Below are 25,851 nucleotides of genomic sequence, written 5' to 3' on the forward strand. Positions count from 1 at the left end.
AGGAAACATCAGACCCTCCCCTCTGACCACTGAAGTGGCTCTAACCCACCTGCTAGAGATGCCTCAGAATACAGTCAAAAGTTACCTTTTCCATCTAGAGATGCCACTGGCTTTTTCTGCAAGGATGGCAACATTCTATCGTGATTACTGGGGTACAGGGAACCCCTGCAGTCAGTGCAGGACCCCTCAATAGTCCCACTGTGAGGGTGCTTTGAAGAATGTTCTCGATGATTCTGACTGGGCTCCTGGCCACCTGCTGTACTTGGCTGTGCACTGTCTTTGGACACAGGCTGATGATAGAAGACGTGTTCCTTGGAATAACTGTCCATATCACTGTTGCAGTCACTACATATAACAGGGCCATTGTGTTCTGAAGGACAGAGCAAAGATGGAACCATCATCATCACAGAAGTCTCCAACTCCACACAAGGCACAGGCTGCTTCTCTCCTGCTATGAAAAGGTGAGCGCGATGTTTACATCACTGACATACACACCTTGTGTACACACACATTCCCTCTCCAAAGCATGCTCAGAGAAAAGGGCCTGGGCATACCCAGGCTGCTAGTGAGCTAAACATTCCAAATTGTAACTGTGTACACAGAGAATGTGGTCGTACTACTTTTGATCACAGGGGGAAAAACCCATGATGCCTAATTCAAATGAGTCTTCTGAGTAATGAGAAATTTAACCTCAAAATAGCCCTGGTGAAAAGACATTTTTGGGGGGGACTTGTCCCTTAAGTTGCTTATACATTTTAGAAAATTCATGCTCAGACTTTGTACCCTATAGATTTACCTATGAGAAACAATATTCTAAAATTAAAAGGGAGCCAGGCCAGAGCTTCTTGCTTATATACTGAATACCAAATACAGAAATAGTACTAGACCAGTAATGTGTTTCTCCCTTTCATATAATGAGAAGGTCAAACAAAATTTGGATTTCAAAAGCAAACTACTTTTCCCTACCCATCTTAGGTGGACCAGGTGTCCCATTGGCTTTTTCTGTCACCTTCCAAGGCTCTTTAATATATCCCACAGAGAGCTTGGGCTGCCTGCATGTGATGGCATGAACGTTGACCTCTGGAAAGAGGCTTGCATCTCTCAGGCAAATACCTGCAACAGATTCCCCCAGTCAGAAACACTGCTTGGTACCTCTCAGTAGGCCTTACAGAGGAAATGGGCAGCAAGGCTGAAACAGCCTTTTGTATGAATTGGCTTTTAAGTGGTGGGTGATATGCCCCCAAGAGGTCCAACAAGGAGGGCGTTTTCTCCTTTCACCCTCCTAGCAGACAAGCCTTTCATCATCTGGAGCCATGTGAAAGAAGTTCTTAGGAGGATAAACCCTCGGGCCCCAGGCAAGTGACCAGAATCTCCCACCATCTGAAGTTGCTCCCCTTTCCAGAGATTTCTCCTGTGAGACTAGAACAGAGAGAAGATGTGGGTATTTCCCACAGTGTCATCTCTTGGTGTCCACAAGGGGATGGTTCCAGGACTGCACCAAAAGCCAGGGATACTCAAGTGTCTCATTTAAAATGACACAGTATTTGCATAAGATGTATGAGCTTTGTCCCATATCTCTAGATTACTGATAATACCTAGTAAAATCTAATGCTATGTAAATAGTTATTATACTGTATGTTTAGAGAATAATGACAAGAAAAGTCTGTATATGTTCAGTACAAACTTTTTTTTTTCCTAAGTATTTTATTTTGAGCTTGGTTGAATCCATGCATATGAAGGGCTGACTTCATAAGCAATGGCTTGGTTTCAAGACCTGGAATGTCCTTTGCAGCTATTATTCCCATCAATCCTATCTTAACCTGACTGGGAAATAGCACTAAGCCCAAGATAGTGACCAACAGAAGCCATTCACCATTCAGACTTCTAGTTCACCAATGTCCTCCCTCCTTAATACCAGAATTTTCCCTGGGAGAAGCTGGAGACTAAGTCCAGCCCTGGAACCACAATCACCTCAGACCTCTGCTTCACTATTCTTGAGGCCTTACCATTGCTTTCACTGTGTTTGCTGGCCTGATGGCCACCCTCTGTCCTGACCACAGTCTCCTGCCGGTCAGAAAGAGTCCCCTGAGAAGAGAGATAGCTTGGAACATCTGGTGGCACAATGGTTTCATCTGCAAGGAGATAAGACAATGAAATACTAGAGCCACAGTGACAACACATGCAGACATATATTCACCCTCAGGCCCAGAAACAAGATGATTCCATCAACAGCCATCCTGCTGTACAGAGATGTTATGCAGTCAGTGTGGGTGAGAACTGCCACCTCCTCCCACCAAAATAAAAGAGTGATGGGCTCACAGAAGCACACCACCGTGAGGCTGGAGGACTAGTCCGCCACATGACAAGAATGATGTGCCTAGGATACCTCTGAATTACCAGTGTCCATCCGTCAGGCACATATATTTAACAGTATACTCATTTCACATGCATGTCTAGAGTTAACACGGTGTCAGTGGCTTAAAGCCTCAGCTATCCAGAATGACACTGTCTTCCCAAAGGGTCTGGGGGGTCTGAGTATGCTCAAGATCTTGATGGACCCTCTGGACCTGGCCTCACTGTCACTGCTGCTCTGTCCCCCCTGAAAGTGAGCTCTGGCAGTAAGGCCCAACCTGTATTGGTGACACTGTACTCCTCGCTCTTCCTCCTGGTCTGGTAGATGATGCACACCCAGACCAGAGATGTCAGGACAATGCTGCACACCACAGCGATGGTGAAGATGCCCACCGTGGTCCCATCCTTCCTACAGCCAGGGGCAGGCAATATGCTCAGCTGGCTATGCGCACGCTCTGTGCCCAGGGTGTTGGACATCTCACATGTGTAGCGGCCCGCGTCTTCTGCCACCACATTCTGAACAACCAGTAGCTGGTTGCCGGGTGTGAAGTGGTGCCGCTCAGTGAGGCTCAGTGGACGGTCACCCTTGAACCAGGTGATTCGAGGTGCGGGGCTCCCAGTTGCTTTGCACTGCAGCGCCACCGTTTCTCCCAGAGACACCACGCGGTCTTCTAAGGGCACTGCCAAGGATGGAGTTTCTGCAAGAGGTCAATGAAGTTCATACCTTTATCCTGTGAGCCTCAGTTACTGTAGATCTACTTTGTTTTCTGGACAAGGAGTAATCCTGCATATCAATAAAATGCCATCTGATATATTCCCAGTGGCATGCTTTTCAGGGTGGCTTCACAAGGTAAAGGTGTTGGGACCTCTGATCACAGAGCCCTGCCACTCCCAAACTGTGCTGTAAGGCCTGTGTTTCTCTTCCTGACCAAGACTACATCCAACCTGCCAATTCAGAGGGTGGTTGTTATTTGGAATGCTGTATACCTGAGTCCTATCAAAGCTCTTCATTTACTGGCTATTGGGTTGGGGTTTTTCTTCACAAGAAATAGAACTAGGGCAGTGGTGGTGAACTTAAAGCATGTGTGTCACAGTGGGCTGTTATTGAAAGCTCTAAAAGGTTTGCCATCACTGAATTAGGAGAAGGGGACTAAAAAGAAAAGTGTATTGTATACATGTGTACCCACTCTTCAAGATGAATGTAAACATCATGTACTGCAAATATACACTAATGAGAGAACTGCTTATTCAAGAAAAATCTTAGCTGCCCCAAAATTCAAACTAGGTAGAAACAGCCCATCCAGGCTCCACAGAGAAGTCTGATGAGGTTCCTTCTAGGTGCCTCCAGTACTTAAGTGTTTGTGTCTGTCTCTCACCCCCCACCCCCCAAGAATGTATCAACGGCAAACCTAAGACAGTCAGGGTGGCGTTTGCTGAAATGGAGCCAGCTGAATTCTGGGCAGTGCAGCTGTAAACCCCCGAGTCGTCTATTTTCACATCAGTGATGAAAAACACATCATCATCTGGCATGACATGCATACGTCGCTCACGCGCAGCAGGGAAGTCTGTGCCTCCATCTTTCTGCCAGGCAATCTGGGGGTTAGGGTGGCCAGTGGCAGCACACTCGAGGCGGGCCATGGTACCAGTCCGGATGGCGATGTCGTAGGGCATTTTAGTGAATGATGGCAACACTGGAAGACAGTACATACAGGGTGAGGTTATTGCACAGCCAGCAGATTCGAAGCCAGGGAAATCCTCTGGCAAGTGGACTTCCCCATGCTGTGCCTGGGTGTCAGCTCACTGCCTCCTCACCCTTGTTGCAGTACCTTTGGATCAGGAAGGGATGCCCACCTCTTCCCCACCACAGGCAGAGCATCTCCATCAACCTTTTCTAGGCTGGCAATAACCCCCTCAAGGATAAGGCTTGTGATGGAACATTCCACCTCACAGTCCTCAGTCTACATACAGAGGTCTCCGATAAGCAGGGCCTGAAGTGGGCTTGCTTTAATTAGCTACCATAAAAGAATGTGGGAAACAAAAATACCTGTTCAATCAAGGAGGAATTACAGAGGGAAGGCTGGTACATGTTTGTCCCAAGGAAGCTAACAGGATGGCCTTTCCTCTTGAAGAAACCCACTTTGGAAAGGAGTTATGGGGACCCAAAGAAGCTTGTGTGTCTCCTTCCTGGTCATCTTTACATGGGTAATGGACAGGGAAATCAGGAGTGTGGTCTATGGGAATCCTGCAGAGAACCACAAAGAGATGGCATCTCCATACCATTCACAGTGAGCCTGGCTTTCTGCGAGTAGGTGGAGCCAAAGTGGTTTGTGATGACACACTGGTAGCGGCCCTCATGCCCAAAAGTGATATGACGGAGGTGCAGGATGGTGGTGTACTCCATCACCTCTCCATCCTGAGCACGGACATGGGCAAAGTTCTCCATGTCAGCGTTGGCCAGGACCTCACTGTCCTTCTTCCAAGCAAAGGTCATAGGGGAGCTGCTGCTGCTGGCTGCTGAGCACATGAACCGGATGTCCTTGCCCACCACAGCTATGGTTGTCTCTGGCTGGGTGATGATCTGTGGCTTTGGGAAATCATCTGGGGAGAGAAGGGCCAAGTGTAAGGTGTCCAGGCTCTTAGTACACAGAGGACCAGTGCTATCCAAGGTAATAAGAAACCAGGTCAGAAACCGAGCAGAGACAAGATCTTCCATGGGCCCTGTCCATCAACGTAAGTGGCATTTCAGTGCTTAATCGATGAGCAGTGATGAATGAGACAACTACACCAGTGTTATTTGCTTGCTTTTACACACAAAACACACAGAGGTTCCACCAGTCATGACTGCGTAGGTCTTACTCCCAAAGCACGGGGCCTGATGAGCTTCCAAAACATCAGGACTTCTAAAAATCATACCTCCATTAAAACAATGAAAATACCTGCAAAAATGGCCAACAACAACTTTTCACATTTTTGAGAAACCAGAATGCTTTCAACAATCCATGGTATGTTGATTCAAGAAAATGGCTACATCTCAGTAAGAAAAGTGAGCTCTCTGGTGTTTTCATTTATCCTAAGTCAATCCCTCTCTCCCCAAGTCCATGGAAGTTTGAAACCCAGCAGCTAGAGTGCTTAGAGCTCCCCGAAAAGCCCCACTCATGAGATCTGCATTTATTTGACCAGATATAATATGCTCAGTGGAGGGTGCTTTGTACCCAGGCATCTAGTGCAAACAGCAACCACCATTTAATTGCACAGCTGTCCAAGGTGACTATACTACCTGGGGCAAAAGAGAGGCTGGCCAAGAAACTAAAGGAATATTAGGCTAATGAAAAGGTCCAACAGCTTCCTGGGAACCTAGAAGGCCACATATGCATGGGCAGGGCTCTGCATACTCAGAAAAAACCAGAGGAAGTCCTTGTTTCTCACTGTGGCTGAGCTTGAGGACCTGCACAGGTAAGAAGTGGCGGTCCACCCCAACACACAGAGACTCTGGGTAGAGAATGGTAGGCTTCCTGGTCAGTGTTTTAGGACTTCTATGTCCAATTATTAGCTAATCACTGAGCTAACCAAGCAGGAACTCCAGTATCTATACAGAATAAGTTTTATAACACTTGTCCAGGACAAGGCACTAAATAATAAACTGGTAGAGGATAGAGGAAGAATCTGATTTCCAGATATGCCACATTATTTTCTTTTAAATAAAATTTTCAGCAACAGTCAACAGAAACTGAAGAAACCTTGAGATCAATCAGGGACTTAATAAAAAAGACTACATGAGTTCTTATAAAAATGTACCAAATATAAATTGCGGCATTTAAAAGCATAGTGAATGAAATAAAACAGTTCACTAAAAGAGCTTGATAGAAGAACTGAGCTGCAGAAGAGTCAGTGATTTTGAGATAAGTCAATGGAGAATATCCAGCCTGAGAAACAGAAAATGAGAAACTTGAACAGAACCACAAAGACTTGGGCAACAGCATCAAGCATAACAACATACAAATAATAGTCCAAAAAAGAGACTGAAGAAAATGGAAAAAATGTATTTTAAGAAACAATAATGTAAACTTTCCAAATTGGATGAAAAACATGCACCCAAGAAGTATAATGAACTCCAAATAGAATGAATTCAGAGAGCCACACCTAGATGCAGCACAGTCAAGCTCAAAGGCAAAGAATTTCCCATCCAAGTATTCCAAGATGAGACATGTTCAGGGTAGTATGGCTGTAAACAAAGGCAAAGAATCTTGAAAACAACAGCAACTGATGTAGCAGTTGATTTCTCATTAGAAACTCTGGTGGTCAGAAGGCAGTAGGAAGATATATTCAAAGTACTATCTATTAAAAATTCTGTATCTAACAAAACTATCCTTCAAAAATGAAGGAAAAATTAAAATACTTCCAGATTTATAAAACAATCTGACAGTGAGAATTTACCATTACGAGACCTATTCAAGAAATACTTCCAATTTTAGCTATCACGAATTGTGCTGCTATGAACATGGGTGCACATATATCACTGTGGTATGATTCTCATAATTCTTTAGGATAGACATCTAGAAGGGGAATAGCTGGGTCAACCCAATTGCCCATCAACTGGAGAAAATGTGGTTGTTTTATAAAATGAAGTATTACTCAGCCATAAAGAACAAGAAACTAGAAACATTTTGAAAGTGTAAATAAGGACTAAAAGGTATAAGAGATAATGTGAAATAGGAAGAAAAGGTGCAAAGGGGAAGGGGAAGGGGAAGTGGGAGGGGTGGGGGAATGGAATTAATATGAGAAAAAGAAAAAAATGGAAACAAAGTCTTAGTAGACAGGGAGGGGTGGAGGGGTTGAAGGGAGGGCAGGGGAATGGGTAAAAAATGGGAACCAAGATGGATTATGTAAAGGTGCAAATTTCCAGTGATGAATGTCATTATATTGTATACCTTAAATGTACCAATAAAATTAATTTAAAAACATACTAAAGGCTGTCCTTCAGGTTGAAATGAAAGGACATTATACAGTAATTCACATTCATACAAATGGATACAAAGCACCACAAAAAGTAAATATATAGGTAAATATAAAAGTATGTATTTTTGTCCGTAACTTTTTAGATTTAAAGAGCAACTACATAAAGCAATAATTATAAATCTTACATGACTATGGTTTATGACAAGAAAACATATATAGTGCAAACATCTTAAAAAGTAGCAAATATAAAAATATATATGATAAAAAAGTTGAAAAACTATGAAAAACTCACAATATCATACTTAATGGTGAAAGGCAAAACTCTGCCCCCTTAAGATTAAAAAGGCAAAGATGTCTGCCCCCACCACACAGAGAGAATAAACACTACTTTGGAGCTCCTAGCTAGGGGAATTAGGCAAATAAAACAAATAAAGCCATCCAAATTGGAAAGGAAGAAGTAAAATTATCTTTGTTTGCCACTGACATCATGATTATATATAAAGAAAATCTTAAGGATATCAATTGAAAAACTCCAATGATGCCAGCATAGTTGCAGGATACGAGATCAATATATAAAATTAAGCTGTATTTATATATACTATTAATGAAAGCCCAAAAATGAAATGAAGAAATCCATTTATAACAAAATAAAAGGAATAAATTTTAGAAAAAAGATTTGTACACTGAAAATTACAAAATAAGACTGAAAGAAATTAAAAGGAAGATTAAAACAAGGGGGAAAACATCGCATGTTCATGGACTGAGAAGACAATACTATTAAAATGGCATGCTCCCTAAATTAAGTCTCAATCAAAACCGCGGTTGCCTTAATTATAGAAATTGACAAGCTGTTCAAAAATTTATAGGGAAATGGCAAGGGACTGATAATAGTCAAAACAATCTTGAAACAACAAACCGGAAGGCTATGTAAGAACTAAAGTTATAAAACTCTCAGAAGAAAATACCTTGTCTCAGGCAGTAGTTTCTATATTGTGCACAGCATCAAAAGCACAGATAACAAAAGAAAATATAGAGAACTAGGACTCTATCAAAATTTAAAATTTTGCACCCAACTGCGAAGAAAATGAAACAAAAAATCCAATAGACTGGGGGAGAATATTAGCAAATTATATACCTTGATGAGGGTTTGATACTCGAAATTTAGAACTTTTTATAACAGTAAAAAGAAACAAGCACAAATGATTTGAATAAGCCATTTTCCTAAAGATATACATATATCCAAAAAGCATATGAAAACTTGCTTGACAGTCATCAGCAATACCACCATAAGAATAGTTTGCACCCCCAACTACAGCTAAATAAAAAAGAAAATGGCAGATGTTAGCAAAAATGGGGAGAAATTAGAATCCTCATACACTGCCAGTGGGTAGGTAAAGTCATGAAGCCAGTTAGGGAGAAGTTTGGCGGTCCCTTAAACAGTTACCATGTGACCAGCAATTCTATTTCTAGATATAAACACAAGAGAATTCACACAAAAACCTGTATATGAAAGTTCACATTATTCATAATATCTAAAGTAGGTATAACCTAATGTCTATCATCTGATGAATGAATAAATATATATATTATTCAGTCATTAAAGAATGAAGGACTGGGGCCGGGGATGTAGCTCAGTGGCGCTGCACCTGCCTGGCAAGCTCAAGGTACTGAGTTCGATCTCTGGTACGAAAAAAAAAAAAGAATGAAATACTAATATATGCTAAAAATGTATGCTAAGGGCTAGGACTGCAGCTCGATGGTAAAGTGCCTGCCTAGTATGCACAAGGCACTGTATTCAATGCCCAACTTACAGGGGGAGGGGACAGCTACATGAGAAAAGATAGGTACAAATGACCACAGATTATATGACTCCATTTATATTAACTCTCCAGATAGGCAAGTCAGAGACATAATACAGATTAGTGATTGCAAGGGCCTCGGAGCAAGGGAGCAACTGCTGATGCTCTGAGGTTGGGGGTTTGTTTTAGAAGCAATGAAAATGTTTTAAAATTAGTAGTGACAAAACAACTTTTGAATATTCTAAAGCTATCTGATTATATCTTAAAGGGGTAAGTTTTTATGTTATGTCACATTTTTTTAAGTTTTAATGAGCTATACTTTACTAATTCACCCATTTAAAGTGGACAATTCTAAGGTTTTTAGTTATTAACAAATAGGTGTAAGCATCACCACAGTCAATTTTTATACATAAACCCTGTACATTTTAGCTATTCTCTCCTTCCTCCTTCCCTCCCTACCCCTGAACAACCACCAATATATTTTCTACCGCTACAGATTTCCCCATTCTGGACATTTCACATACATGGAATCCTATGATTTGTAGTCTTTTGTCACTGACTTCTTTCAGTTAGCTTATCATTTTCAAATTTCATCCATGCTAAAAGACTGCTTGCTTTTTAATGCCCAATAATATTCCATTGTATGGCTATACCACCATTTTTTTATTCATTCATAAACTGATGGGCAGTGAGTTGATCCCACTTTACAGCTATTATGAGTAATGCTGCTTGAACATTCATGTAGACATTTCTGTGGGACATGTATTTTTGTTTCTCTTGGATATACCTAGGAGAAGGACTGACGGGTCACATCATCACTCCTATTTCTGTGTTTGAGTGAGGAGCTGCTAAGGCTGCTTTCAAAAGTGATTGTGCCATTTTATACTCATACCAGCAATGGAAGGGAAGTTCAGGTTTTTGGCCCTCCTCACCTGCACCTGTTCCTACCTGACCTTTCACCAGCCATCTTAGTGTGCAGAAGGCACCTAACGTTTCCTTTTTTAAAGAGTAGGAAACACCCACAGAGCTTGAAACTGATCATCTGCCAAACATTTCATGATTCCCATTAACACAGGATGGCTGTTTGCGGGGAAGTCTGAGCTGAAACATGGGGTGAGTCTGAAAGATGTAAAATAAACAACTGTTGCTATCCAAAATATGCCAGGGCCACAGGCTAGGTGCTGTCCAGAGGAGAAGATTGCCTTATGACAGGAAAGAGGGAGGAAGTGGCAGAAAGCTTATTTTCAGGGAGCTCCAGAAACAATAGTCACAAGGGCCAGGGATTTAGCTCAGTGGTTCTGCTGCACAAGGTCCTGAGTTCCATCTCTGGTACCCCAAAAAAGAAAAAAACTATAGTCACAGACTTAAAAAATGGATTGATGAACCACAGCCTGTACAGCCATTTTGTGCCTAGAGAATGGGAGCTGTGCATAGCCTCAGAGGCCACACAGAAGCAAGGACAGCTCAACATGCAGGGCTGCTACCATGTTCTTCATGTTTACTTCTCCCTGGTCTGGACAGGAACCAGCATAGCAAGCCTTCTTTCAGAAGTGGTGCCTGTGAAGAAGTGGAGGGGTGTGTGTTTATACAGGGAATACTTACTCATCTATTGCCCCCGACAGGTACACTGACTATTGCTATAGCCAAAAAGTAAGACAGAGAAGTGGCACAAAGGGACCCTATACCCTAGGTAGGCTCCTGGCGAGGAGTGAGGAACAGCGATGACTGAAAAGCAAAAGGGGCACAGACCTGACCAGCGGTCTGGGAAGCCCTCACTCCTGCTTAGAACAAACTCCAGGAACAACTTGCTCTTTGACTCCCATCTTGGCTGTGAGGTTGTGTCACTCTTGTCTATGATACCCTTTGTGTGTGTTTTCAGCTGTTCAGCCTTCTCTGCATTCTTTGCAAGCAAACTTGGGCCCTCACCACCCCTGGTCAAAAAGACTGCAAGAGCTACATTCCAACAACCAGAAGGAAGAAAGAATTTCAAGCTACCGGTGCAGATTTCAGTGGTCTGGAGAAACAGCAAGAGTGCAAGTCAACATTGAGGAATTATTTTTACGACAGCAAATGTTCTCCTGAGACCTACTCTTCCTGTGTTTAACCTCTCATTCTTGGGACTGGAAAGAAATACACATTAAAACCCCAGCCTCATACACTGAGTAAATTCACAACTAAACCCAGGCACCAGCACCATTCTGAAATACCAGAGCTATATTCCTGAAACTGACTGCTCCGATTTGTAGCTGTATTCCCCTCTGGTTAAATGCGCGTACTCCAAGAACCACATAATGAGGCACTGTACAGTAAATACTGTGTGTGGTTTCAGTGGGAAATAAATTGCATCCAGCAGCTGATGTGTAACCACAGGCTAGGGTTTACTTGGATCCCAGAATTACTCCCATAATAATGAGTTCCTCCTGGCTGCTTTGTCCTCTATGAAAACAGAATGCCAAAGATGGTCTTACCACATACAAAACCTTCTGGCGGTACTGAGAAAATGCTCTGGCCCTTCAGTGACTCTGGGTGGGCACAAGTGGCTGTCACAAAGGCCTGCAGTGTCTTGCTCACTAGCCACGGGGGCAGCCACTTCAGCTGGCAGTCACACAGGAAGCTCTCACTGTTGATGTGGCTGCAAGAAGAAAAATAGATGTTTACTGAGTGACCACAAGGGAGGGTCTTTCTTAACATACAGCATGATCATTTACTTTCCACTGGCTTCTGGTGCCAGCACCACCGTATTACATAGGGATATACTTTTCCTCGTAGGTCTTCTCCGGTAACTGAGAACAATGCATATAATCTACATGGAGATCTCTGCACCTCTAACACACTCCCAGTGATGCAGATGTGCACCCAGAGTCACAATACTCTGCAGCCTGACTCTTGTCCTCAGACACTCTCCTGTGTGACCCTGGGGATACCTTCCAACCATTCCTGACTTTGGATACACTGAACAGTGGCAGGAGGCGCTTTGCCCTTTCTGGTGTTTACACTTTTCTGACCAGCTATTTGGACTTTCAAACTCAATCTGAGACTTTGATCTAAATTCTGCAACAAGTCCTAAGAGTCTTCTTTTCCTATGTGGCTGTTATTTTTTGACTTCTCAGTGGTGCATGGCTTCTTCCAAATGTAAACCTCACCAACATGCCACCCTCGTTTGTTTATCTCTACACCAGCATTATTAAGGAGGCCAGCAGAATTTGGCTCTGTTCCCTAAATAGTGCTTGTTAGTTAATTGTCACTCCCAGGGGGCATGAGAATGCTCAACTTTGGTTTTCTGAGACTCCAATCAAAACAGAATATTTTCTTTTTCATTTCTCAGCAACTGAGGATAAGCTTTTCAAACAGAAATCAGAATGGCCATCTGAGTGGACATTCCTTCCTGACGAGTCACTAGATGATAAGTCACCCAGAGGGTCTAGCCGCTCTGATCCTGGAAAACCTCAAGGCTCAAGCTAAAGAGCAATGGCTGCCCCATGACAAGAGAAAAGACAGAAAAAAAGCACATGGGCATCCCCGAAACAAATCGTCTCTATACCTGGTGACCAAAGGAGGAGGCATGAGAAGGCTTAGAAATTCCAAATTCATCATGGGAGCCAACATCAGCTTCCTTCTCCAGCCACCACTATCCTTAGACACCAACAAAACAAGTCTAGGTACTGGCTTTCTGTTTTCTATTTCACTTTCTGGACTCCTAATGACCAGAGAAACTGTCAAACTAGCAAACAGCAAGAAAGAATGAAATTTAACCCCAGGTGGACTAAATTAAGTAAAATCTACTCTTCTATCCTGTTCCTTATCATTCCCAGATGAGCTGTGCATCCTATTAAAATAATTTTGCAAAGTTCTTTTCCAAAGATTGAAATAATTTATCACAAAGTTTTTTTAATAGGAATAGGGGTCCATATTATAAGACTGCATTTCACTTGATGGGCAGGTCAAGTTCTGCTGAGAGACCATGAGCGCTGTCCTGCTGAAGAGTCACTGCAGGTAGCAGAAGGGTAGTCCCTTTAATCATAAGAAAACAGCCTGTCTTTCTCTGCATATGTGCAGGTGAGCATCTTGCATCACAGGAATGAGCTCTAGGTGATGACTGGTTGGCTGTGCCAGGCACTGGGGACCTCATCAGCCTGATAAAGAGACAGATGAAACTCCCTGCCATCCAAAGCACTTGGACTGCAACACTTCTATGTGGTCAAGCAGGACAGCATGGTGAAACTGGGCCATCACTGTGACACTTCAGGTGCTTATGTGGGGATAGGGAATGAGCACAGGAACACACTAGGGAAAACAAACTTGACCCCTACCCTTAATCAGATGTGTATGGAAAGGTCTGGGCCTTGTAACCCACACAGTGACTCAGTGTGCCTGCTGGGTTCTGCTTAAAGGGTTTTCCACCCTGGACAAACCAGACCCTGCAAGACTGGAGGGAAGGTTTTCTTAAGGAATGAAGCAGAGACCAAAAAGACAGGAGAGGAACTGAAGCCAGGCAGTGTTACAGACAGTGACCTCCTGAATCCCTGCCCTGCAAGATAGAGTCCGGGGCTGACTGGCCAGTGGAGACCAGGAGCCACCTTCTCAGATACTAACAGGCACTGCCTTGCATGGCCTCTGCCTCCAGCCATCCCAATACTTTGCACTGACACTGTGCATTTTCATGATTCCAACTCAAAGTGTGTTTCTAATTATCCCTTATGGAAAATTACCTAGAGGATGACTAAGTGCACAGGACAACCTGCCCTGATCCAATGGGGTAAGAGAATGACCAAGTGGAATGAATCCATTTCTCCCCACAGAGCCCAGGCCAGCACAGCTGAGTATATGCTCCACTGATGGAAACCCAGGCAGGAGATTTAGCTGAGCCTCCAGAACCAGGCAGAAGCAGTTTTTTTTTGTTTTGGTGGGGGGCAGAGGGTATCCAAATTTCTAGAAGGGTCCATTTTCTTCCTAACTAGAAAACGGACTCATAAGAGCCCCGAAAGGAAAATCTCCTTCCTTCCCTCCTCTCCAAATGTCCTCATCTCTTTTAATCTGACATTATCTGCAAGTTTCAAAGACAGAGGAGTAGTAAGAAGTGTATGAAAAAAGCTCACCCCCCCACCATCTTTTACAGTAAATGTTTCATTCAGTTTGCATTATCATATATCCCTATATCCAGCCTTCTAAAATGGTCTGGAATCACCCAGTTCCCTTCCCTGGAATGGGAGCTAGAGAACTGTTTCTATCTTACCCGATGGGCAGAAGCGGAACTGCTGAGGCTGGAAGAAGAGAGCATTCTGCACAGCCCTAAGGCCCCAGTGAGCATGCTACGAACTCCTGTTCTAAGATCCTAACCCTTTTAAGAAAGAAACTGGCTGCTTTAAGTTTTTTGACAATTGATCACCTTGAGGCAAGTGTTTGAACAGGCCTCCCCCCAAAATGTCACTTATCCACTTTGGTTCTCATCATGGACACGACCTGTTTTCCCACTCTTTCTTTCCCTGCCCCAAGGGTCCACCAGGAGTGGCCTCAGAAATGGAATGAGGCAGGGCACAAGAATGATCATCTTTGGGCATCTGTCATCTTACAAGCACTTCTAAGCACCCAGAGCCACACCTGTAAGGAATCAATGGTATGGCTAGAAATTAATGGCTGCAAAATTAGTCACACATAGCAAAAAGAAAGGAAATTTGGTAGTTGCCACCTGAGTACCTAGGCTAGCTTCTCTAACTCTTGTCAACTGAGAGAGCCCATGGTGGAAGTGCAAGACAGCCCCACTACCTCTCAGCATCCCAGCCACGGCCCTGCCTGGCTCACAGCCCCCTCCTACATTTCCTTCATTTTAAGCAAACCCAAGAGATGCAAACTTGACTCTGACATAATGAAAGGGATGATTAGCCACTTGACAGAAGAGAGTTTATTTCATATTATACAGAACAGTGGCTAGCAAACTAGCCTGCAGGCCTACTGCCTGTTTTGTCAATGCAAATTTCACCAGCTCACAGCCATACCCATTTATTCATGCATTATTTATAGCTGCTTTCTGCTGTAACAACACAGCTGAGCAATCATGACACACACCTAAGTCCCACAAAATCCAAAGTACTGTCACTCTTTAAGTAAAAGTTTGCTGCCCAAGAGTAAGTGCCACAGGACATTTTTTAAAGAAAAAGTTAGCTTCCATCCACCTGTAAACAATCACAGCTATTACATAAAGTGAGCATAATGCAATTACGGGCATTTCTTATTCTAAAACACTACTCACGTCAATGATGGCCATGAACTCCTAGGTACTTACAGCTCTTTAAGATTCTTCATCTTTACAAAGGCATCCAACTGGATAGACCTAATGGCATTCTCTCCCAGGTTTCTGAAATAGAACACAATGACTTGTGCAAAGAAACCCTGGACACTCTTCAAGGAAGCCACATGCTTGAGCCAGGACACTCAGGGATTTTCTGGGACCACCCTGGTTTCACAGATGACCCACAGATACTAGCCAGACTCCATGCAATAATTCCACTAGAGATGACTCTCACTTTACATGTGTTGACAGAGCCCATGGAGTGACTCAGGGGTCAAGCCAGCCTTAAGGGCACCATTGGTACTAGGTGGAGGATGCTCAATCAACAGGCAAAATCTCCCCCAGCAAAATTAAGGTTGAATTTCATACAAAGAGGAAATAACCTGAAACCACACACCAGAGGCATCCACTGCAGAAGCAACAGGAATGGTCTGGGCTGGCTGTCCTCTTCCTCCCAGGGTCTCAGAGGCAGCCATTCCAGGAGAAAAGACTGCAGTCAGGCCCAACATGTGCTCAGTATGGGTGAGCTGCTTTAGCAGAGGTACTGACTGGGCTGAGATAAAGCACCCGGGTGGAAGTGGCAATGAGACAAAGTGCCCATGAAGGAGCAGGGTGCAGGAGTGCACAGCAGAAGAAAGGAAAGTACTTATCCAAATACCCATCGCATTAATTAGGAGCACAGCAACCAGCCATGTGTTCAGTGACTGTTCTGGTACAGGCAAAATAAAGGGCAAAGTTGAAACTGACTTATAATGAGAAGGAAGCAGCTGGTGCTTGCAAATAGCCGGTTTCTTGATTTACAAAGATGCAATTAAATAGCTAGCAAATTTCCCCAGCCACCGCCTCTGGCAGACTAGGTCTGGCAAGGTACTCACAGGTGCTCCAGGCCTTCCAGCCCCGAGAATGCTCTCTTAGCCACAGACTTGATCTTGTTTCCAAACAGAGTCCTCCAGTTTCCAAACATCCAGGAACAGAAAAGACGGGGTCAGAGAGACAGGGGAGGGTTGAGGAAAGAGAATGCACAATTAGGGAAGTGCTACCTGGTCAGCCTGTCAGGCAGAGGGGAAGCTGACCTGTGCTGAGATTATAGGCCTGCCCCTTTTTGAAAGGAAACACTTTATCTTTACTAGAATTTCACAGTGATGACAGGCTGGAATTGCATAGCCCGCCTGGCCTAGAAAGGCCCATGCAGTGTCAAGTGGAAGTCACCTCGTCCAGCCTGGGTTGTCTCTCTCCACAGACCACCCAAAGGGGGTGGGGGTGAGCCTGAGCTACAGCCTCACAACAGACATGGGACTGGTTACTGTTTAAATTAAGAGGAAGCAGAGTCAGAGAAGGCAATAAAAACTGTGGCACCCACTAAAAACTGCCATCCACTCCTAGTAACTACATTCTGGGGATGGCGGTTCCCCAAACAGACAAGAAGAAGACAGGAAAATGGGTGTCCATGGAGATGGCTCCATAGCTCTTTGCACCAGACATGCACCCAAGCAGCTAGGGTGCACCTACAGTGAGCTGTGTCCTTGCCCTCGGGGCCTGCAGGAGATGCCTAGTCCTGTGGCTTCTTGAGTGAGGTCCCAGATTATATACAAGGTTCATTAAATCCCAGGCAGTCAGGTCCTCAACCATCAACTTTTCAGGTTATCTAACGTCTGTACCCTTGGGCTGCTGACCCATGAGAAGAACCCCCTGCTTCCAGGTAATTCCAAGACCAGCCATAACAGTAGCTGTTAAGAGTTTTCTCATTGACTCTAGAGTCTGCCTCAGACTCTAAAGTACATGTGGAGAACAGAGTGCTGCTTCCACTCTATTCAGTTGAGACCTTTGGCTAACATGTAACAAACCTAACTTCAAATGTGGAATTATAATAGGTGTGTTTTAGTTCCAGAATAAGATTTCAGTTGAAGGTAAAATGTGTAGACGGAAAAGAAAATAATGAAATTATAAAAACATGGTACCCCATTTTCTATGGATGTCCCACCCCCAGTAAAAGCAGTGAAATGGCCAAGCCCTTTGTGGGACAGGCAAGTTACAGAGGGGAAAAAGTGAAGCTGTGGGTTCCACAGGTCCCACACAGGGGAGCCTCCAGAGCAGTGGTGGTGAACCTTTTAGAGCGTTCAGGGATAACAGCACACATGCCAGAGGTTCACAACCACTACTCTAGAGTGTGCTAGACAGAGGGAATGCAAAGCATCAGGTCTCTCCCTGTGGTCAGCACAATACAATTAAGGTCTCTAGTGAAAATCCAAAGGCATTTCTCCAATCCTCCTGGCACAGGAATCCGTCTGCCAGTGAGCAATAAGTTACATGGATTCTTTTAACTTTAATGTCCTCAGGTTTCTCTAAAGGGCTTGCTAAGAGAGCTAAATTCCTGGGAATTCTCAGAATCAACAGGTCTGGGATAGAATCTTCCAGGTAACAGGGCACAGGTGAGCAAAGAAAAAAACCTCTAGAGAAAGGCCATCTGGCTCAGTCCCTTCCTGGGAGAGGGAATTCTTGATCTAGAATCCCCCCCAAGAATCAGGGAAAGATCTGGACTGTAGGCCAGCTCTACCTTCACCTTGCTTAAGACTGGGACCCAAAAGAGAAAGCTCCTCCCTGAAAGAAAAACAAAGGAAAAGTGAACTCCAGAAATCGAAAATGTCAGGACACCCTGAGCCTCGTCCAGCTGAGCTTGGCCCTAACTGCAAACAGGGCATGTAGGGAAGGACCCAGGCCAGAAGCAGTCATGTCCAGAGCAGGTACAAGGGTGCCTGCTCCACTCGCTTCCAGGGCACCACTGGCCTATGGGTCAACTCCTGGGCAGTCTTACCACTGGGGTTTCCTGACTCATTTCACCAGAAACTGCTTTGCTTCCTAGAGGCCTCCCATCCACCAGCCACCAGAAATCACTCTGTTCTGCCTGTGGACAAAGCCAGCTCTGTTTCCTGCCTCCTCTGGATGGTGAAGGGCAAACAGGCCAAAGGACTCTGTGCCTTGACTTTCTCTCAGAGGCAAGCTACATGGATGTGAAAACAATCGCATCCTGAAAGCATCTGCACAGCCTCACAATATGAAACTTTTATTTTAAAATAAATAAACCAAGAGCACAGAAAACTCAGTGGCCTTACTAACTTAGGCTCTTTAACCACAGAACTAGCAGCAAATAACAGCTCATGGGGCAGTGAAGCCCAGATGTGTCTGAGGGCGATGCGTCTGAGGGCGCTGCCAACTTCCACACTTACTCAGATCCCTCCAGGCTGTGGCACTGCGTGCTCCAGGTCCTAGTAAAAATGAACGGAGCTATGCAGTGAAATCTCTTATAAACTAGATCCACGAAAAAGCTGGGCTTTATTTCATCCATTAAAGATTAGTCACACTGACCTCTTTTACAATGAGAGCAGGCTGTTATTTCTAATGGTGACAATAGCAATAAAACAAACTCAAATTCCCAATTACTTGAGGCCAATCATCTTGTTGGTGGATTAAAAGAGGCCCTTACCTTCTCCCTGGAAACATCTGGAGTCTTGGAGGTAGTGCTTAGGCTAGTAGGCTGTGATGGTTCTAATAAACAACTGCTGTCTGTCCCACAGCCAGGGCTCCCCACGAAGGGACAGCTGGCTTGACTCGGAGCAGAAAGGAAGCAAGGAAGTCACCTCTTAAACCCTTTTACATACCTCTGGGCCAGCCCATCCAGGGATCCTTAAGGCTGAGTGCAAAAGCAACTGTGCAGAGGCAGCACTATGGTGGTCCTTGTTCTCACTGCCCTTGGGAGAAGCCATGACATGTACAACCCCCTCCCCTACCATGAATCCACTCTGCAGCCCCCACTCTGCCCACTGGCTTTGGCAGCAGCTCTCCAGGCAGGAATCCAGAGGCTTTGCCCCACAGTTCAGGTCCACACACTTGCTTCACAGATGCTGCATGGAACCCCATGCCCATCCCACGAAAGGAATACAAGGGAGCAGGCACCTGCCTCCAGTGTCCCATAAGGGTTCTAATTAACTGCCTCTCATCTGAGGCCCAGAAGCACGCCCCCCCCCATGCCCATTTTCCTCCTCATGCTGACTGTGCCCTTGGGTGGCACAAACACGGAAGAAAGGAACAGAGTTAAGTCTAGGACCACAAACTGGTTGAGTTCAGCAGCTAGAAAGAGGAAGGGCAGGGCAACAACCCCCAGGAATCACAGAAGGAGGCCTCTCATGGTTCTGCTGCCCACCTCTCCCTGCTTTTTGGAAACATCTGCATGGCAGGAAGGACCCCAAGTCTTTGAGTAGATCCAGAATATAGGCCTCTCACGCTCTCCAAAGGCCAACCCAGGCCAGATCAGAGAGACTCAGAGCACCAACTGCCATCTGCACAGCACTGTGGAGGACAGCCCTGCTTTGTGCTACCATACCGCTTCCTAGGCTCCCACAAGCAAGGTCCCAGCCACTTGCATAGTGCAACACAGTGTGGTGGCCACAGAGCCTCCTGGCAATGTATCCAAGAGACAGGATGGGGAAAGGGAGCAAAGCTGGTTCCCTTCCTAAACATTTACTTGACTCCTGCACTACCCGCCCCCCAGCAGTGGGTTGAAATGGAGCTGCACACCAGGATCATGTGGAAACCATTTATTTTCCTCATTTCTTTTTAACATCCGAACTTTCACACACTATCACAACAGAATAGCACCATAAAATGGCTGTCACATACCAACAGCAGTCATCTGATTGTCCCAATCTGTTGTGATTTTGTTTTTGTTTTTTGTAAGTGCTAAGGATTGAACCCAGGGCCTTGTACCTTCTAGGAAAGCGTTCTGCCACTGAACTATATTCCCAGCCGTGGATTGTCCCATGCCTGTCTTGTCACCCTGATCCCTATGCCTACATGTTAAGGTGCTGGTGAGATGCACAAGGAAACTGGGAGCACCACAGAGCAAGAACACTGGCTTTGGAGTCAGGTGAGCAAATCTGGACCCTGTACCAACCAGCTATAGAGTCTTGAGCCAAATTTCCTTACTTCTGTTTTCTTAACTCTAATAAAAGTTGCATAATCGAGCCTGCCCTCACCAGATCATCAGATATTTCCTTTGGACACATATGCAAGCACACACAGAATAACTGGCAGACTGCAGGCAACGAGGGAAAGAAAATAGACCCCAAACATGGAATTCAGAGTAGTTACTACCATTGCCCTTGGTGATGACACTTGCTATATGAGATTACAATTAACAACAACAACAACAAGAAAATACTGATAGGAGCCTCAAAACTATCAAGTACTCAAGACATTTTATAAAATTTCTAGAAACTGAGTAAGATGCAAAAACTCTAGTTTGTGCAAAGGAAAATAAAAACTAACTTGTTTTCACATGAGCTGTGAAGTGGGCCTGAGAGAAAATTCCCAGGCCACCAAACACTATGTGTGTTGGCCCCAAAAACCCACTGCCCGCTGGGGTGGTGAGGAAACCCCTGGTGTGACAGAGGCTGGGGTCTCCCACATTTGTCCTCAGTCTCTTCCCCCCACAGCAGCAGATCTCAGCAGCATTGCTCTCTACTGAGGGTCCAGGACAGACAGGCACAGGGGAGCTGCCAAGGTAGCCACCCATACCAGAATGGCATGCTGGAAAATACTCACAGCTTGCTGAGGTTGTCGAGCCCGGCAAAGGCACCACTAGTATCCTCTATTGTGCCTGAAATCTCATTGTGGTCCAGATCCCTAGAGAGAAGACAATCCGTGAGCTCAGCATCCACTCTTAAGCATGAAGAAGAGACCACCTCATATCCAGGCTCCAATATGGATGTGTCCCCTAGAAGCCCAGCATCACATGTAGTCATAAGTGTGGCCCTAGGAGGAAGCCCTGCTTTACATACTCTTCAGTGTGGCCTGGCTTTCTTACCCTTCCAACAAAGTTGACTCACACCTCAAACACTAAGCTCACCCCAGGCCCTGGGGAAGAAAAACAGCACAGAGAACATCAGGGAGGCCAGTCTGTCTTCTGCCCCTCTGGAACTAGATCTGGCCCTGGCATGGAGAAGCAACCCAAAGGGTTCCTTCAGTTTTCTGTCTCCTCTCACCTCAATCAGAGTACCTTTCTTTTCTGCACTTGGCTATGAATCTTCAAAAGGCATATGGAGGAAAGGGGCAGAAAAGAAAGAGGCCCTGGGCTGGGCCTCTCCACGCTGGCCAGTGGTCTGAAGCCAGAGCCCATCTTCTCACATGCTCTGCACAGTGCTGGACTGTGAGCCAAAGAGGACATCTGGGTGCTGACTCAGCCCTGTGACCCACTCGCCAGATGGGAGAGAGGAAGCCAATACCTCAGGCCAGCTCCTCCAACAATGCAAGTCCCAAGGCCAATTAGTCAGCCTCCTCCTCAGCAACAAGGGCAGTCAGAGTTGAGAATCACACCTGGACACCAGGCCCATGTTCTGCTGGTTCCAACTTCCCATAAGGCACTTGGCTCCTGCATATCCCTCTTCTGAGCTTACTCAGACACAGGCAGAGAAGAGAAAAGGACCCTGCTCTTGGCTCAGAGGGGATGGTACCACAGGGAGGGAGCTCTGACTGAAGGGTAAGAGACTTGCTGTGACTTATACTTCACAGCAGGAAGCTCAAAGAGCAAGTGTGCCGCTGGAAGGGACTTCTCCTGTTATCTTCTGCCTTAACAACCTGTCCCTGTGCTCCGGGCCCTGGCTTCTCTTAAGCCTGCTCTACTTGACCCCTCCCACCAGTGTTATTTAGGCCATGCAAGGGCTAGAGGGCTGACCTCAGCTCAATGGTTTAGTGTCAGACTTTCACCCTCCCTGCAATGACTCCACACTGAAGCCTATTCTACCAGGTGCAGTCCCTCCATCTGACTGCGCAGGCCTCTCTCTGCAGAGGGCCATGCTCAGGAAGGCCTCAGCACCTACTACCACTGTCTAAAGAAAACTACATGCCCCTCTGGGACAGCTTTATGCTAAGAGCTGCTTGGAAATTGCCTGAAGCTGACAATCGAAAAGTCCCAGAAAAGCACATCCGATAGCAACTTCCATCTAATTAGAGACTTACAGGGACAAGGTACTATTACCTTTGCCTTTTAAAATAACTGCCTGATGAGGGATAAGGATTTTGTTTCCACTCCTCTTGGAAATGAAGCATCCTGGACACTAAGCTCACTGAAGAAATGGTACAGATGAACTGTAGTATTCCACTGGCTTGGAGAAAAAATACACAGGACTTCAAAATAGAAGTCAGGTCACAACCAGAAGCTCAAGACAAGGACTGGCATTATGGCTGCTGTCCTGGAGACACCCACAGGAGCCCTGCATTAATGGTTTCCCAACAAGACCCCAGCATCCTACCAAATACAATCTGAGAACTACTGCCTGCTAATTACACTTTAGAGAGCCATCACCCCTCTACAGGCACTGTCCTGGGAAAATGAGAGTGTTTTCTGCTCAACCAGTTCTTGTTCAGTTGATTATACAGAAGTTTGAGCTGGGCATGGTGGTGCACACCTATGATGCTAACAGTGCGAGGCTGAAGCAGGAGGGTCCTGTTGCCAGATTGAGCCCAACCTGGGCAACTCAGCAACTTAGACCCTGTTTCAAAAAATTAAAAAGGGCTAAAGTTGTACCTCAGCGTGAAGACCATGGGTTCAATCCTCAGTAGTGCAAGGAATGAATGAAAATAAAAAAGGGCTAGACATGTAGCTCAGTGAGAAAGCCCTGAATTTAGTTCCCATTACCAGAAAAAAAAAATTGTTTTTAAATTGAGATTGGGCACACATAACAAGTCAGCTGTGGGTCAGATTCTGATTTGAACCCATGAGAATGGAATTCAACAAAGCCACTGCTTTGCTCCATTCTGCTTTCCCACCCAGGGCCCCTTCATTCTGTCACCCCAACAGCGAGAGCCATACAGGACACGCAGGTTTCTGAGTCCCTTGAAGGCGCCTTCGGCGATGTGGCTGATGGCATTGTGGCTAAGCCGCAGGATGCTCAGGATGCTCAGCTCGGCCAGGCTCTCTTCATCCAGACGTGTGAGGTTGTTGAAGGACAGAATCCTGAGGAAGGAGGAGCAGGGCAAATGCTACTACTGGCCCCAGGGTTTGCACTCCCCTCTCTTAAACAACAGGGCTACAACTGGCCAGGTCTCAATGGGAAGAGGACACACACATGTATACACAGGAATTCCAAAGGTAAAAGTGGCCATGTAGCTTGATTCCCACAGGGGCCCAACATCTACATCAACTGACAACTAAAATGGAAGCCACTATTTGCTAAACTGTGAGTTCACATGAGGTCATACGATACAAGAACCCTCAAGACTCCAACCCTTCAGGCTGTGGCCATAGCTGGTCCTGATTTGGGCTATGAAAGACCTCCCTTGGCAGATGGCTAACACAAAGGACCTGATTCCAGGGTATTCCAATACACAGCAAAGCAACCCCAGCTACACTCTCTGCATCGGCCAGCAGAGGGCACCATGAGCCACGGCACAGGACCCCACACCAAGTGACCCCCTCCACCCTGGGGGACCTGACACCAGGGCCTCTCCCTTATCTGAATGGTATCCAAGGCACTGGGGCTCCTCTCACTTCCACTGTAAGGAAGACATGGAACATGCCCCTCAGGTCAACAAACCTTCCTCTCTGAACTCCTGCAACTCTGACATAGCCCTGGGTTGGTAACTTGGCATATTAATGATTATCTGTGGCTGAAATGGGAAATTTGGGCTAAGGTAGAAAGAAAAAAAAAGCAACAGAAAAGGTTGCTGGTTTTTTTAAGGTGGCAGGGAGCAACATTCTTTCCCTCCTAGAGAAATAAGTCATGGTATCTTTCACAAAAACCTGGCAGCAGATCAAAATCACATTCTCACCTGCAATTTAAGAATTTAGCTTAAAGGAGAAGTGGGAAAGCAATCTTCAATCAGGCTCTGAAGTTATCTGGCTATGGGACCAACTTCCAGAACTGGTCAAGGCACTTTGAAGGCCTTCAGCCCCTCTCTAAAAGGCACGGAAGTCAACTTCACACAGTCTCCCAGCCAAACCCAAGAAAGGCTTGAGGACAGAGGCTCCCTGCAGGGACTGAGATACTACTCCTGAAGTCCCTGCTAGTTCCAAAGCAGAAGGAGACAGGGAGGAAAGCAAGGGGACTTAAAGCTCAAAGCCCTGACAGTCCCATCCTGGGCCTAGCTGCTCTGGTCATCCGTCTTCCCTCTAGTACAGGACCACAGGAGCTGCCTCACTCCATCCCCCACCCCCAAAAAGTCCACCATTCTGAGTAGGGGCCAAGCCCACTGCTTTCTGCACTCTGGAGGACTGGCCTCCAGGCACTAGACCCAAACAGTCACAAACCAAAACAGAGGACACTCACAGCTCGTGCAGCTTCTGACAGAAGCTCCAGCCATCACGGTGAATGCGAGAGATGGCATTGTTGCTGAGGTGTAGCTGGTGCAAGGCTGTGAGGCCATATAGTGAGCCGCTGTTTACCTCCACCAGACTATTGTACTCCAGATGCCTGCAATGAAAGTCACATGCAAGATGAAGAGGGGGTTGTCATTCATTCATCCAATGGACAGAAAACAGAAAGTCACTCTATCAGACACTGGTCAGCGCCAAGGACAGAACAGAACAGGAGAGAAGTGTGACATCCATGTGTGTGCACACACAGGGGTGGGAGAAGATAAATCAAAGCAGTCAGAAATGCCAGGGCAGCCTCCAGAAGTTGAGGGGACAAGGGGAAGCTCGCTAGAAGTGACATTTTAGCAAAGTATTAAGTGAACCAAGCAACAAATGGGCAGAGCAGTTCTCATTAGGGACAAAGCCATGAAAGGAGAGAAAGAAGAAAGAAAAGGAAGCAGCCCACCTTAATCATAAAGAAAATGAAGTTAAGAGAAGCCACATAAAAAATAAATAAATGAAATTTTAAAAAAAAGAGAAGCCACATAACCTGTCTAATATTCCCCAGCTTAGCAAGGAATGAAAAGGCCAGAAGTGATTTAAACCTATGTGGCTAACAAAAATTGGGGCTCTGGATCACTCAGGAAACCCAGCTTTAGCTCCAAGGTCAGACAACTTGGATTTACAGTGGTACCTTGGTTCAGAAACGTAATTCTTTCCACAATTCTGGTGGGAATAAATCCTAATTTTCCCACTTTGTTGGCTTAATGAGCCTGAACATCTACAAAATGGAGATATCCAAGAGCATCAATGTAATAGGGCCATAGGAGAAAAAAAATAAGAAAATACACATCAGGATGTTGGCACACTGCTGTGGACATGGCTCTCAACAACTGTAAGTAAATACAGACAGACTCTGACTTAGGATGGCTCAACTTACGACTTTTCCACTTCATGATGGGTGAAAGCAATACACATGCAATAGAAACCATACTTGGAATTTTGAATGTGGCCTACTTCCTGGGCTAGCACTATGCAACATGATACTCTCTTGCAGCACTGGGCAATGGAAGAGAGTCACAGCTCCCACAGTCAGCCCCATGATCAGGAGA

The 25,851-nt window shown here is 45.4% G+C and overlaps 1 protein-coding gene across 11 annotated transcripts in view; it reads right to left on the reverse strand.

The window, feature by feature from the left end:
- The window catches only part of Lrig1 (leucine rich repeats and immunoglobulin like domains 1), a 128,218-nt gene that overhangs the window by 1,550 nt on the left and 100,817 nt on the right, over window positions 1–25,851 (reverse strand). For 3 of the 11 annotated variants that reach the window (XM_004854172.4, XM_087181322.1, XM_087181324.1), the window contains 12 exons: window positions 24,714–24,857; window positions 23,258–23,401; window positions 20,992–21,072; window positions 16,269–16,340; window positions 15,388–15,459; window positions 11,576–11,739; window positions 4,630–4,950; window positions 3,762–4,043; window positions 2,631–3,050; window positions 2,007–2,132; window positions 967–1,113; window positions 86–370 (listed from right to left, as the gene is read on the reverse strand). In XM_004854172.4, coding sequence (XP_004854229.1) covers window positions 86–370; window positions 967–1,113; window positions 2,007–2,132; window positions 2,631–3,050; window positions 3,762–4,043; window positions 4,630–4,950; window positions 11,576–11,739; window positions 15,388–15,459; window positions 16,269–16,340; window positions 20,992–21,072; window positions 23,258–23,401; window positions 24,714–24,857 — 2,258 coding nt within the window. Of the gene's footprint in view, window positions 1–85; window positions 452–966; window positions 1,114–2,006; window positions 2,133–2,630; window positions 3,051–3,761; window positions 4,044–4,629; window positions 4,951–11,575; window positions 11,740–15,387; window positions 15,460–16,268; window positions 16,341–20,991; window positions 21,073–23,257; window positions 23,402–24,713; window positions 24,858–25,851 lie in introns of all 11 variants that reach the window. The other 8 variants (XM_087181321.1, XM_021266008.2, XM_004854171.4 and 5 more) reach the window with 4 other exon arrangements.

This window comes from Heterocephalus glaber, unplaced genomic scaffold (assembly GCF_053883595.1).
Source record: "Heterocephalus glaber isolate CG9 unplaced genomic scaffold, H.glaber_assembly_v1.0 deba00001472, whole genome shotgun sequence".
In the NCBI taxonomy this organism is placed as follows: Eukaryota; Metazoa; Chordata; class Mammalia; order Rodentia; family Bathyergidae; genus Heterocephalus; species Heterocephalus glaber.